The 15,033-nt window shown below is 35.0% G+C and overlaps 1 protein-coding gene across 1 annotated transcript in view; it reads left to right on the top strand.

The window, feature by feature from the left end:
* Positions 1-15,033, top strand: part of ESR1 (estrogen receptor 1) — a 154,642-nt gene that overhangs the window by 91,217 nt on the left and 48,392 nt on the right. Inside the window, 1 exon segment of the mRNA XM_052671643.1 lies at positions 13,263-13,601. Coding sequence (XP_052527603.1) covers positions 13,263-13,601 — 339 coding nt within the window.

Genomic DNA, 15,033 nt, shown 5'->3' with positions numbered 1-15,033 from the left:
TGTGATGTAGGCATTTGGAAGATGTTTAATCCTTTTTTAAATTTTAATTCTTGATTGTAGCAATTTTTTTCCATAAAGTTATGTATCTCTAGCTTTTTGTTTCTTTCTTAATATCTTGGTGATTACTTTTAATAATCAAATTTATGCAATCAGTATGACAGCTACAGTTTGGAGAAATTAAGATTTCAGACGAGGCAAACTAATATAAGAAAATGTAATGCATAAATTTACCACATAGCCTATTCCAGATAAATCATTAAAGTATGTTAAAATATATCATTGTTTTATGATGATTCTATTATGTCTTTCATTTGGCATGTCTCCATCCATTTATGCTTGTATGTTTTTAATTAATGAGCTACTCTACCAGTCTAATGTTTTTCCTGTCTGTTCTGTGAGAAACAGATTGTAACATTTTTGACTGTTCTGTATATATTTGTTTTCAATCTCATAAAAAGATTGCTGTTTTTTGAAAGTTTTCTTTCTGAAATAGCTGTTCTGAAGTTTATGTTTTTTACAGTGGTCAATTTAGTAAAGTATTATAGACTTCATTCTTTCCTTTTACAGTGATATAAGATTTCTTATCCAACAACAAAAAAAAATAAACAACAAAACAAGCAAAGAGGTGAGATAAACATAAAAGCAAACAACTAAATTTGCATGTTGCAAACAAGGAGAGTAGATATATAATTTTTTCCTGCTCCTGTAGGACCACTGATAATTCACTGAAGTTCACCACTGGTTCATAAGTGAGAGTTTAAGAATACAAATTTTATGAAGCCTGCAAAAAAAAAATTCTTGAAATCCTTGTTACAGGTTACAGATTTGCCATACCTGCAGATGAAATATTCAAGACAGGTAAAGTTTTGCAGGATAAAGCAAAGCATTCAGAATTCTGCTGTAGGAGACAGAAATTCTTACCTCCAGATAGTTCTTGGTAATTGTCATATTCCTCTCACATGAAGATAAAAGTGCTTATTTTTGGTATGCCATCTGGTTAACTTCTAAACTGTTAACTTTTAAATGTTTTTGTTGTCGTTGTTTTGATTTGTTTTCCCAGGGGAGTTGTCTCAAGCTTTTATGTTGTGAAATATCTCTTGCAATTCTTTCTTTAAACATTTCTGAATTACAGAGTATTCCTAAAAAAAAATTAGTTATCTTGATATAATTTTTAAATTGAAATAATCTTGTTTTGTTTGCATGAAAGAATTTGTCTTGTTGAAAAGGATCAGTCGGATCGTGCATTTGAAAAAAAGAAATTGTAATATCTCACTTTTATATTTTCATCTACAATTGTTAGTTACATGATTTTTGCTATGGTTTACAGCTTTTAGACACAGTTGAATACTTCTGTAGCTTTTCTTTTCTTTGAATGAATCTCAGTTTTCCTTCTTCTCTGAGATTTCTTCTTAGATGAGATTTCTTACTAGGATGTGTGTTCATCTATTGTTTAACTTCTGAGCAATAGCCAATATTATTGAATAACAATAACTACAAGGAGAACTAGGCAAATTATTGTTTATTTTTTCCTGGTTAAACATAAGTTATTTAACTATGGTTTCTGAGTTATTACTTCAACAAAGTTACTTAATTAAATACAGTATATAAGAAGTTAATGTATTCTCTTTTTATTAGACACCATTGAAATATCTTTAGGCATTCTTTCAAAAAGTGGAGGCTTCAAGTGGCTCTTGAAGTCAACTGTAGGAACAGTTGTTTATGAGTTTGTGTGGAAAAATAATTTTTTTCACCCGGCTTTTCTTTAGTCTTTCAAAAACTTCTTCCAGTACTGCAGAGCTTTTTTCCTTTCTATCCTCTATGTTTGTTTCTTTATGCATCAATTATTGTGTTGTTTGGAGATACAATTAGACTGATAGATTCTCTGTTGCAGTTAGCATCTGAGACAGGGATTATAGCTGCTAGATTTTGTCCAAGCTTTTTCTGAACAAGGCTTTAAAATCACATGCTACGACTTAGACCATGCACTTTCATGTTTGTATGTGAGGATAAAGTGTTCTCACAGAATTATCTCCTTATCATGTGCTTCTTCTGGTTGACAGCAAGAAGGAATAACGTTGCTTTTTTCTTATGATATTTATGAAGACTGCTTTTGTTCTGTTTTGTAGAGCTGTATGCTAGCTTAATATTTCACAGTGTGCGGGGTCCTGCAACATACTCCCAGACTCCAAATGGAGTTCTTACAGTTGTTGCAGTCCTGAAGCTTCAACTGTGTATATGGTCCAGGTGATCTCTGCTCCAATATACATCTCCACTTCTCCTCTGTTTAATGACTTGTCTTCAAATAGTTCCATTCTTGGAAATCAAAACCACTTTATTTTAATTTCTTTTTCTTTTTATTTTTTAATAAAATAAGAAAAAATGTTTCAATTAATCAATTAAATATTTTGTATACATTTTGATAAATGGATCTGAATTTCTGGCTATAAGAATGCTACGTTGTTCTGTTCATATTATATATGACCGCAGACTTAACATCAAGTATCCTGTTGAATCAGAGGAACTTGGTGCTAATGAAATCAAAATTAACCACTTTAAATACTGTATCCACAATGACAAATCAGTTATTTCCTTGGTAAGATATTCTTAGCCACTCTGAGACCCACATAATTTATCAGCTGTCTGATGTCTTTCCAATCTTGAGTCATATGAAATGTGGTGATTGAGGATTTTAGAGCTCATGTGCTAGATCCATCTGGTGATCATACGATCTGGGGTGTTTATTATCTTTGAATAGCCTGAATCCAATGTTGTAGAGAGAAGATTCTGAGTTTGGGAGTGTCATTTCTGAGAACTATGAAATTACTGTGTAGTTGAAACCTATGTACTGTAGTACTCCTCCCAGACGTTATCTAGGAAGCTTTCAGAGATTGGTGTAGTGCAGCCCAGGGAAGAAAAGTTGGTTTGATGTACCAGTCTGCCATAACTACAAGCCAGATACTTGTAAAAAACATTTACTTCTAGTCTCTGGAAAGAATAAACACATTCCTATTTTCAAGTTTTCTCTTACGTTCTCTTGAACTTGTTACCTACCTCTAATGATATGGGAATTCAGTCTGGAGAAATTCAGAGTCACAGTAGTACGTAAGATCAAAACAAATTTTTACAGAGAAAATAAAAAGCACTCAGCAAATTTACCTTCTGCTCAGAGAAGAACCTTACTCTTTTTTTTTTTTTGTCTTTAAATGGAGAAAGCTATGCTTTCTTACTGAATAGTATATTTGCTCATGTTAAAAGCCTTCCTCTCCCCCCAGTAGATAAATAAAACATATAGAAAAAGCTAGAAAGTTAATAAAATCATTCTCAAGAGCAGAGGTAATCTATGTCTGATGCAACAACTGGAACGTTTCCAGGCTTTCTGGTTTTCTGTATAATTATCTTCTAATGAAATATTGTATCAAAAATAGAAATTAGTGAATGAAGGCAAATGGCTTAACAATGTGAAACTATTTTCATTTGTCCAAAGAGAACCTTTTTGATTTTATTGGACATGCTGTTCTGTACTCAACCAAATAACTGCGTAGGTGGGGTCTGATAAATGTATGAGAAAATGTACATTTTTAATATATAGTTGATGGACTGCAAGCATGTACTCAAGCAGCATTTGAAGAACAGTTTTGTGAGTTTAGAATGGTCTCTTGGAAAAAAAGATGAAGTTAAAACCCAGCTTTTTAGTGAAACATGAACACTTTTGCAAATATGCTTTATCTTCTCATTCCAAGCTAGAAGGAATACCAGGAGGGATCTTTGTCTGCTCAAAGCTGGCTAAGCACTGCATTCAGACTAAATTGATTAAGATTTTTTCCAGCTAGGTCATGAAAATCTCCAAAGGCTGAGATTTTACGGCCCCATCTGACAATTTGTTTCATGCTTGTTTATACTCCATAGCTATCCACCAGCTACCCATTCACCAGTACCTGAGGTATTTTTCAGCTGAGCTGCGCTTAATCTTTTGTCCTCTAGCTTATATTGGTAATGGGGATTGCTTCAACCAGATCTTGCATTTGGATTTGTTGAACCTCATGATGTTCACCTGGGCCCACTGCTCAAGCCTGTCAAGATCCCTCTGAATGGCATCCTGTCCCTCTGGTGTGCTGACCTCACCCCACAGCTTGGTGTCATCAGCAAACTTGCTGAGAGTGCACTCAAACCCATTGTCTGTGTCACTGATGAAGATATTAAACAGTATTGGACCGGATATTGACCCTTTGGGGGCACTACTCATCAATCATGACTAATGTCTGGTTCTTCTAAAGGATTCACTGTGAACCCTGGAATGCTTATAGATTCACTGTAAAGACTACATAGCAATGAGGCTGCAGCCATTCTTATTCTAGCCAAAACTTACTATGATTTGTGCAGGATTGTCAGCACTGGAGGTGATTCAGTTGAATGATGGATTAATTGAACTTCTGTTGCTTCTCTTGTGCATCTCCTCTAGCACTCTTTAAAATGTGCTATGAATCAAAAATGCCAAAATACATGTTAGGAAGTAGCATGTCTTACACCTTTATCTCTAATTAGCAGATCATTAGATCTCAAGCTATGAATTATGAATAGTCATTAGAGATCATAAATTACATTTATTTGATTGCTATCAGCATTTCTGGTCACCGGGTCTCCAAAAGCTTTACATGAAAGACCAGTTTTATGATCTTATGATTGTACGACTACTTCTATGATTATAGCTGATGGGACACTGGGGCAATGTGACGCTTAAAGTGACTTGATCACTGAGCAAGGTCAAGCTGGAACAGTCTCTGAGCAACCTGATCTAGCTATAGATGTCTCTGTTCAATGAAGGGGAGTTGGACCTGTAAGGGTTCCTGAACTGAAATGATTCTGTGAGCAAAGTGGTGGAGCACTGGGCTCTATACTCCCCACTGCTGCCTCTCTCTCCCTATCTCTCTATTTTAACAGTGGCAGCATTGATTGTAGAGAAAAAGTTATTGTCTGTAAATGATTGAGAACCATTTTTGAAACAAAACAAAACAAAACCAAAAAAACCAAACAAAATTCTGTGATAGAATCATAAAATATCCTGAGTTGGAAGGTACCCATAAGGATCACCAAGTCCCTTGATTTTTATTTTTGATTATCTAACCTAAGCCATCAAAGCTTGATTTGATATTTTGGTAACCAGTCATTATGCCAGTTTTCTTTTCTTTTTTTTTTTTTTTCATGTACTAGATGATGTGCTATCATCTGATATTACCCTTGTCCAACAGAATTTAATAACAAAACAGAGGAGCTACATTCAGGTCCAATACTTTGTGAAGTAATCAAACAAGGAAGTGTCCTGAATTGGTGAAGGCCCTTTAAAATCTTGGTCTCAGTGAACTGTCATGACAGTAGGAGGAAAAACAAATATTGAGGTACACCAGATTCTTCTTAGCTCAGAAAAAATTAAAGAGCCTGTCCAAGCCTATTCTCAGAGCAATATTTGCCTACCAATGTAGATTGGCAAAAAACTATTGCTTTGGAAGAATACAATGTTCAGTGACTAGGTCCAATTACAGCTTGATGATGGAGTTGCAATAGTTCAGTTTCTTTAAATGAATGAAATCATCACACTCAAAAACTATATATTAAACAAATAAATGAATGGCTTAATTATAAACATGATATCCAAAATAATTTGTATTGCTTCCAGTGTTAGCAACTGGAAAGACATGTCATTTGCCAATTTTCTGCTAATTTAATCACACACTGCCATTCTCCTCCTTTACTATTTTTGTGTCTGTCAGCCTGTTGATCAGGCCCTGTAAAAATTTGTCTGATGAGAAATATTGATACTCCATGGCACTTATCAACAATGATTTTAACTTCCATACCACCATCTTGTGGTACTTTACAGAAAAATTTTGCATAATCTAAATTCTAATTGAATTTAGGATCAGTTATATTCAGTAACACTTTAGAGATATCTCTGATTCTGCAATAAAACCTGTGCAGTTTTATGGAAAAAAATTCCATGTCAATGCTTTCAGTTATTAAATAGCAAGCATATAACCAATTATCAATAATGTCAGTAGAGTTTTTTAACTGTTTTGCTTCTGGCCCCTTCCCTCACTGTACTGGAAAAGCCAAAGATATAGGCCTGCCAAAGCTGACAGGCTCAGGAGATAGGATGGATGACACAGGGACAAAAACTAGGGGCAAAACTACTACTGCAGAACCTTAAAGTCTGCTATAGTTTATAAAACATGTGTATGTTGAATTGCTATAATATGATAGTACTAAAGTATCACCACTAGGCATTTTCTTGTGGATATTATTCTCTTATGGATATGGTAATATCTGATTAGAGGCTTTTAGGAAATTATCAAAGTCCTCAGCACATACACCACTGCCACTGTTGTAAATGGTACATGGAGTACAGTGATTAGAGACCAAGAGCTTCAGAGTTCCTAAAAAGATCTGATGGCATTTTTCTAAAGGCAGACTATTAAATGTTGGTTTGTTTCAGTTAAGAAAAAAAAAGAAAAAAAAAATTCTTAAGGATCAAAAAGAAAAATAAAAATAATACATTATTTCTTATCTTACCATATTTCGTTATTGTAAGAGGCAGAGGCAGTTCTACCAGGGGAGCATGTACTTAAGAATCTCCAGCGAAGTTAAATAATCTTTCAAAGTATGTAGTTCTTGTCTCATGTCAAATTTGCAGAATTTGAAAATGCTATCAGGGCTTGTGGTTACAAATTTCACACAGGGGACTATATTTCATACCACATTGGAATTGTTCAAAGCACTTGATGGATGGGCTACTTACTGAGTGGATAAGGAATTGACTCAATGGTCTCATTTGAAGAGTTGTGGTCAACAATCTGTGTCCACCAGTGACAAGTCGTGACACTTTGTTAATAGTAGTACCAGCACTAGTTATCATCTTTATCCTCAATGTGAACAGTGGGGTGCTGGACACGCTCAGCAAGTTTGTAAATGACAAATGTCGGGAAGTCCAGGAAGGTCAAGCCTGTTTTTGTGCTTAGGACTGCCCTGACTGATGTGCTAGACCGTCGTGAGACAGGTTAGTTTTACCCTACTGATGATGTGTTGTTGCTGTACATGATGTGTACAGCATGATGATGTGATGTGCAGTACATCAGTCAGGGCAGTCCTAAGCACAAAAATAGGCTGAGCAATGAGTAAATAGAGAGCAGTCCTGGGGAGAAAGACTTGGGGGTGCTGATGAATGAAAAACTAAACATGAGCTGTCAGTGTGCACTTGCAGCCCAGAAAACCAACTCTGTCCTTGGCTGCAAAGAAGTGTGGCCAGTGAGTCAAAGAAAGTAATTCTCTTTAACTCCGCTCTTGTGAGATCCCACCTAGGTTCCTGCATTTGGCTCTGAGGCCCCAAGTGTAAGAACATGGACCTGTTGAAGTGAATCTAGAGAATGAGGAAGATGATCAGAGGGCTGGGGCACCTTTTTTATGAAGGAAGGTTAGGGAGCTGGGGTTGTTCAGTGTGGAGAGGGTTCTGAAAGAATTCATGAGAGGCTTTGCATTATCTAGCGGAGGCCTTCAAGAAGGCTATAGAATGACTCTTTATTGGGGAGTATAGCCATAGAACAAAGTGTACTGGTTTTAAACTAAAAGAGAGTAGATTTAGATTAGACATAACTATGAAATTCTTCACTGTGAGCATAAAAAGGCACAAGAGCAGATTACTCAGAGAAGGTATGAATGTCCCATTGCCAGAAGTGTTCAAGGCCAGGCTTTAGGGGGCTTCGAGCTGTGTGATCTAGCAGGAGATGTTTCTGCTCATTGCAGCATTGGTCAGAACTAGGTGATCTTTAAGGTCTCTTCTAAATTAAACCATTCTATGATTGTATGAATTCTGTGATTTGAAGCAATTGCAAACCCACCTGAATTTTCAGCATAATTTACATTTCTGTTTGATATCCTAAAATAAATGGTTGGGAAATAAACAATAGGATAATTATATGAATCAAATTCAAAAGAAGAAATTTTTCAAACCTGTAAAATTTGAATTTGGAAAATGATGTTACTTTCCTGTGACCAAACAATGTTTCTGCCAAGAGAACCAAGTGGAAAAACAAAACTAAACTAAACTAAACCCCCTAAATATCAAAGCTTTAAAAAATCTCTTTGGAAAGACCATAATTCTGAGATATGTTACATCACTAGGACCTACACTGCAATCATAGCTAAAGCAAGTCTCCATCCTTTATAAATTTATCGAGACTGTAACTATATTCCTGACATCTGCTTATGTACAGCAGCTTTAGAGGAGCTTCTTTAAGGCCTTAAAGAAACATTAAAAAAATAATGACTTCATCATGCGTAATGAGGTCTGTCTAAAAAGAAAAATAACTGTAAGAGGTTCTGAGGAGACAGCTACCTTGCATGCATGCACCTAAGACAATTTTTAGATGACTGTAAATCCAGTCACACTCTGGTGATACTCAGGTTTGCATTCATAAAGGCACTTCTGGCTTGTTCACACTGTTATTCTTTGCCAGACTGTTACTTTTGTGCCTTTCTATCAATGACAACAATGATATTAGTGTAAGCCTGGGCACAGTTCCAGAGCTGCTCTGCAGCATTTTAGAAAATAAGTCCTGTATGAAGATACCTGAGACTGGACTTTTGATTTCCAGTCTCTTCAACTGTCAGTTTCAGTTTCAGATCCCCCCATTCTCCATATAAACCCTTTCTGGCATAGAAAAATCTAGAATTTCTTCCTTTGTGAATACTGATGTGATCATGTAGCTTCTCTGCTTTGGCTGCTCTTTTCTGCATGTTCTTTGAATGCTCTACTTACCAACTGGACACGGACCCTGTATCAGTTTTAGACTGAAATTGTATCAAAGACACTTCTACATGTCTAAGGACTTCTAAGATGTCTAAGGATTACCAATTATGGTCTAAGTGTTACTTTTAATTTCCTCACTTACTCAAAGTATGATTTTAAATCTTTTTACTCTGTTTTTAGTCAGTAAAATTCTTTTATAAAAGAGAAAATAGAAACTCCTGTTCCTCATAGACTTAATATAGAGGTTTATAGGATAAAATACTGTCTCATCCACTGTATGGACCTGGAACTCTGGAGAAAAATCTGCTATCTCCTCCTACTAATCAGAGAATGTTTTACTTTTGCACAATTATGAGAGAGTGTTAAGAAAAGAAATTGCTTTGGAAGTGAATGTATTTTTATGGCCAGACTAGACAGTGATAATGCAGTAGAAAGAAGGCGGTGACTTAAAAATTTTAGATTTTAAGTTTTTTTCATTACATGTTGTGCATTCTAAGATGTTTATGGTTAGTTAATGACTAACCGAGCTTTACTGAATGGGGAAAAAAAAGAAAAAAGAAAGAGGAAAAAAAGCCTGAGAAAAATGCTGCAGATGGAACATTGTTGTGACATCACAAGACAGGATACATTGTTAGTGGTTAGATTCAAAATGTCTGTAGCTACATTTTGCCCTCTTTAATTTTTCTATAAACTAAAATAGTTATATCCTGCTCCAAATTAGAACATTAAAACATCCCCAGGTGACGTGTCATGCAATGAGAACTGCAATGAAATAGATAGAAAATAATTTTCTGTGAATGATGCATATGGTCATGATGTATATGAATAAAATGTACTAATAGATAGTTAAAATTGCAAAGTGAAATTCTCAAATGTTAGAAAATAGACCAACTATATATTCTATGATTCTATGATTCTATGGCACAAAAATATCTTGGCTTAGTTTTATCAAGTGAGCTGGTTTTTCAGTCTTAGTGTCAAAAAAAGGTTTACTGAGTTTTATGAAATCTCTTCCCATTTATCGCAAATAATCAAGTCTTTAATTATTTATTAATTTAGTTTAAATTTATTCCTGAAATAAAAACATAAAAATAAATTTGGGCAGAGCATATCTTGCAAATTCAGAATGTTATATTCAGCTTCACTCAGTGCATCACTCTTTGCAGGGTGACAAGAAGCCAGTGCAGATGAATTAAAACTATTGCTGTCCTTTAGATTCTGATTTATTTGTAAGCATCTAAGCATGCTTACATTTGTTAAAAGTCCTCTATTAGGTTAAACATTCATCATATCCTTGTTTTATGTAACAAGGCAGGTCTGGAATAAGTTTAATGTGAAAAACAAACAAACCAAAAATAATCCTACAGAGAGATTCTATGGCACAGACAATTAAGCCAAAGGTGCTATATTTGTTTATATTAACCTTTGATGGATTCTTCTCTCCCACATGTTTGATCTGTACCTCTCAAAGACATACCAATGTCTAATGTATTCACAAGTTCAGCTTTGTTTCAGCATGACGTTAAAAAGAACTTCTTGTTGACTGTCCTGAACCTTCTGCGGGGTGTTTTCCTTTGATACTGTCTTGAATTAAAGAAGAGTGAGCGTTGGTTTTTTATTCATCTTGCTATTCCCAATCTGTAATCTTGTACCTGACTTGCAAGACAAGCAGACCTAGTCAATTTAGCGGTTTCTCACACCAAGTTTATTTCACTGTTCAGATCATCTTACACGTCTCTCACTTATTAGATCTTTTTCAGTTGTTTTATATTTTAGAGAATTTTTAAAATGGGAAGAACAGAACTGCATGTAGCATTCATTATGGTGTGCCTCATGGGTTAATATAATCTGATTTATTAAGATGCTTTGTTCTCTCTTCTTCTCTTGGTAACTTCTAGTATTCTGTTTACTTTCTAAACTAACTTATCTGATGTTTTTATAGTATTATTATAACCCCAAGATAATATTTTTGAATTATGTCTACTCTTAAGACCATCTAATTTTTTTTATGTTGCACAGTAGAGGATCCAAGAATACTTTTAACTCTTCAAAGGAAAACTGCTGCATGAGCAGCTGTAGAATTTGGAATGTGGGAAAGTTAGCAAATGTTTAGTGTATATGAACCATGTGGTTTTCATTACATGATTATTTATTTATGTTTTGAAGTGTAATTTTAATTCAATAACACTACAGTGAAATAAAGCATACTACCAAATATATTTGTTGCAGAAAGTATGCATATTACTGAGTAGTCCATGCATACTGACAGAGTGGTCTGATGAAGCAAGCTATCAATGAGACTAACTCCAGGATGGCATTGTTCCAAAATAAGTCATTTTTTTCTTAATAGCAAGAATCTCCCCCTCATCTTCTAAACAGAAATAGTTTAGTGGTAGTAGGTATTATTTAATGAAAAATGGGAACAGTGGTGCACTTCAGACTTTTGGCTTACAACTAGTTTAACTAATGGGAAAACGTAGAGAGGTTAAGTAGTAAGGGTGATGAAAGATCTATGGAACTTGCTGTATATGGAAAGATTTCTAGAATAGAATCAGGAGGTCTGCTAGGTATTAAAAGAATTAGGACTTAGAGAGATTAATCTTCAAGTACAAATTCATTGAACATATTACTGTTTTTAAAGAAAGAGGCATACTGATCTATAGATGCTCTCTTTATCATTGAGAGAGCACACCTGCTGATAGGATCTAAAAGCCATTAATCTGAGGAAGAAATTATATAAAGAAATACTGGATTTGAGAAAAAAAAAATACAAAACAATAACAACAACAAAAACTGGAAACCTAATAGATTATATTTTTTGTGGTGTGAAAAAAAGGTGATCAAAGGTTGTCCTTTCTCTCCCCCACCCACCAGGAAGATCTGTATTCATTATTTTCAGGGCCAACAGATTTCAAAGTTTTTGTTTGTTTGTTTGGTTTGTTTGTTTGTTTGTTTGTTTAATATTTCCTTCCCCTCAGTTTCTTGAATAGTTTGCCCCATCCTTCTTATTCTTTTTGTTTTAAACTGGGACTAGAGCTGCATATTGTGCAGGAACTCCAGAATAACCCTTGTGGCTATCCAGCATTAGTAAATTAGAAATTAAAGTTAGGGGACTGCTACCTCCAAGGCTCTTTCTAGTCCTCCTGCCATTCTGAGAGACGAGACATTTGGAGAGGCTTAGTAGCTGAAGTTCTTTTTTCCATATGGAAGAAGCTGATACTGCAGATTATTTATTTTTCTTTCAATTTCAGAGATGTAAGTTGGTTTTTTTGGAGGGAAATACTGTGGCAAGTGCCTAATCTGGTGGGCCAGCTTCTTCACTTCTTTTCTCTACAAGAAAGTGAAGGAGAGAAAGTAAGGGTGTTCTATCTTCTATGCTTATAAAGTATGATTTTGTCTTCTACTGACCTTCTGCTAGGACTAATGAACTGTGGAAACAGTGGGAGCAGAGTGGTCCCTATATGGACAACCCACACAAATGGTCTGGTAGGCTCTATCCACCCAACAGCCATGAAATCCTTGGTGTGATTGCAAGCTTGGTATACACATCATTGTCTGCCTCTTCTTCATGGCTCAGTTCCTTGTGTGCCTTCATTTTATACTCATCTTGCTTTTAACCAATTTTAAGTATTTAACTCAGCCTCAAAATGCCTGTTCCTCCTCCACTCAAAGCCAGCATTTATTCTTTCTTTATGATTGGAGTACACATGGGCTTTATTTGCTTGTAACCTTTCCACAAAAGAGATTCTACTTTACTGTAAAGGCTTAGTGTTGTTGTTCTAATTAGTATGGCTGACTCAATAACTTCAAAAGGTTCAGGGTCATTCATTGCTAAGCATGTTGCAGAAAGGTGCAGTAATGACAAATACAATTTCTGTTCCAGTTGTTACTGACTTTTGACAGTAGGTCTCCCACACTAGATTTGAGGTGGAAATTATCTTCCCTTTTCTTTTTTTCTTTTTATCTGGTTGTGCAGCAATCTTTATTGCTGTATAAGGCCATCTTATGACGGTAACTTTTCTGAGCGTTTCTTACCTAACTAGGAAGATCACGTGCTCCACAGTAGTAGGTTGGTGTTTAGTTAGAATTGGTAAACTTGAGGAAAGCTTTCTTTTGAGAGCTATTTCTATGATACATGTAGGCCAGCTCAGGTCATGAAGTTGCTATTGATGAATTGTTGAACAGTTACATACTAGAGGTTAAGACATGACATTAAGGTTTGTGCTGTAAAAAATATTTAACTTATTTCCAGTTACTGCCTATTTCTGATACTATACTTTTTAAAATACTTTTTCTCTCCAACTACTCATGTAAGATTCCACACATAGGAAGAAAACTTGACAAAGTACACCAGGAGTTAATACTCCACTGGCCTATCAACAGCAGCTTCTAATTGGCTGAGGTCAAATTTATGTAATGCCTATGTTCAAAGAAAGGAGTTCATTATATTTTTGTGTGTCTCTAGGAATCCGGAAAGACCGCAGAGGTGGTGGGCGAATGATGAAACAGAAACGTCAAAGAGAGGAACAGGATTCCAGGAATGGGGAGGCTTCTTCTACAGAGCTGCGAGCTCCCACCCTTTGGACAAGTCCACTAGTGGTTAAACATAACAAGAAGAACAGTCCAGCCCTGTCTCTGACAGCAGAACAGATGGTCAGTGCCCTGCTGGAAGCTGAGCCACCCATAGTTTATTCTGAATATGACCCCAATAGACCATTCAACGAAGCATCTATGATGACCCTGTTGACCAACCTTGCAGACAGAGAATTAGTGCACATGATCAACTGGGCAAAGAGAGTTCCAGGTAAGGAAAGAAAGCCCTAATGAACTGTAAGAAGCTCAATGTGAAGAAAAATAAATAAATAAATAAATAAAAATTCAACATATACAGCAAGTACATTAACTCTATTTTCCCTGCACTATTAAGTATTGTACAGTTTTGGGAATGTTTTCCAATTTTAAAAAAAAGCAACACAAAGCAAACAGAAAAACTTAAAGCTGAAGTAGAATAATAAAAGTGGAATCTAGTCTATTTGATCTAATTATATTCATTGTCTAGACTCCTTTTGAAATTAAGGTTGCTCAGCTTTTTGAAATATCTGCCATTAAATCAGCATTTCCAACAAAAGCAGTAATATTAGTATTATTTATTTGTAAATTTACCTTTTTGTCTGTAAGTTAGAGACCTTCCCTACATTTTTTGTCTGAAAAATCATACAGAAACACAATTTTTTTTTTTCCTGAATACTTTTTTTTTTTTTTCCATTTGAACTGAAAGTTTTTATCACTTTGTCACATCTTGGTTGCTTAGCTTTAACCTCTCAGTTCTAGAAGAGAATTTTAGAATTGTGAGACCATTTTGGTTGAATATACATTGCACATTCCATCATATGGTTTAATTAATTGTGAATGAAATGAGATGACAGTTTTGTAATTAAGGTACATCATCTTTTAAAATGTCAGTCTACAAGGTTTAATTTCAGAAATTAACATTTTAATGCTTATTAAAAATGTGTTGCACATATTGTAATTTTACTTTACATAGGCAGCATACACAGTAATATATACTTTAAAGTTCACTGGAATTTTGATCTCTTAAATTTTTACTGTAGCTGTTTATTTCATTAAAACTGTGTAGCTGCCTTACAAAGGAATATTAGGGAACACTTCTGCATCTCTCACTCACTATTACAGCGTGCATTACCTCAACAGCATTGCTTGAGTTATGCCATTTTTCTAGTTTTCTTCATTTAAACTTGGCAAGACTCTTTCTGGCAAATCATTAACCCATAAAATCCGAGTCTTTTCCAGTCCTCATGGGTTCCTTCTTAGCACTTTTCACATGTCACTCTGTGGACTCCAGCTATGATCAACAAGAACCTGTGAGTTTTCCATTTCTCATCATACATGATAAGAAATCACCTGAGAATTTCATTTTTTTTTTCTTTTTTTATAAAGCTGCAGTGGTTAAGGCCTGAATCACAGCCTGTTCAATTCAAGAACAAGTTATCCTGTTAATTCGGTGTGCTTTGGATCATGTCTTAATAGTTTTGAAAGATAAACATATGTCCTTAGTGTTAAAGCTATACAATACAAAACCAGATAAATTCAAATGACATTTCTCCTGATTTTAGAGACATAATTAATCTAACTCTGTTACAAACTATCAATTTAAATGGAACATGAATATACTTCATTCTAAATTCATTATCTTTTCCATCTGGAAACAATTATCT

The sequence above is a fragment of the Tympanuchus pallidicinctus genome, unplaced genomic scaffold (assembly GCF_026119805.1).
Source record: "Tympanuchus pallidicinctus isolate F22 unplaced genomic scaffold, pur_lepc_1.0 scaffold1, whole genome shotgun sequence".
NCBI classification, from domain to species: domain Eukaryota; kingdom Metazoa; phylum Chordata; class Aves; order Galliformes; family Phasianidae; genus Tympanuchus; species Tympanuchus pallidicinctus.
This window is presented reverse-complemented; position numbering and strand designations above follow the sequence as displayed.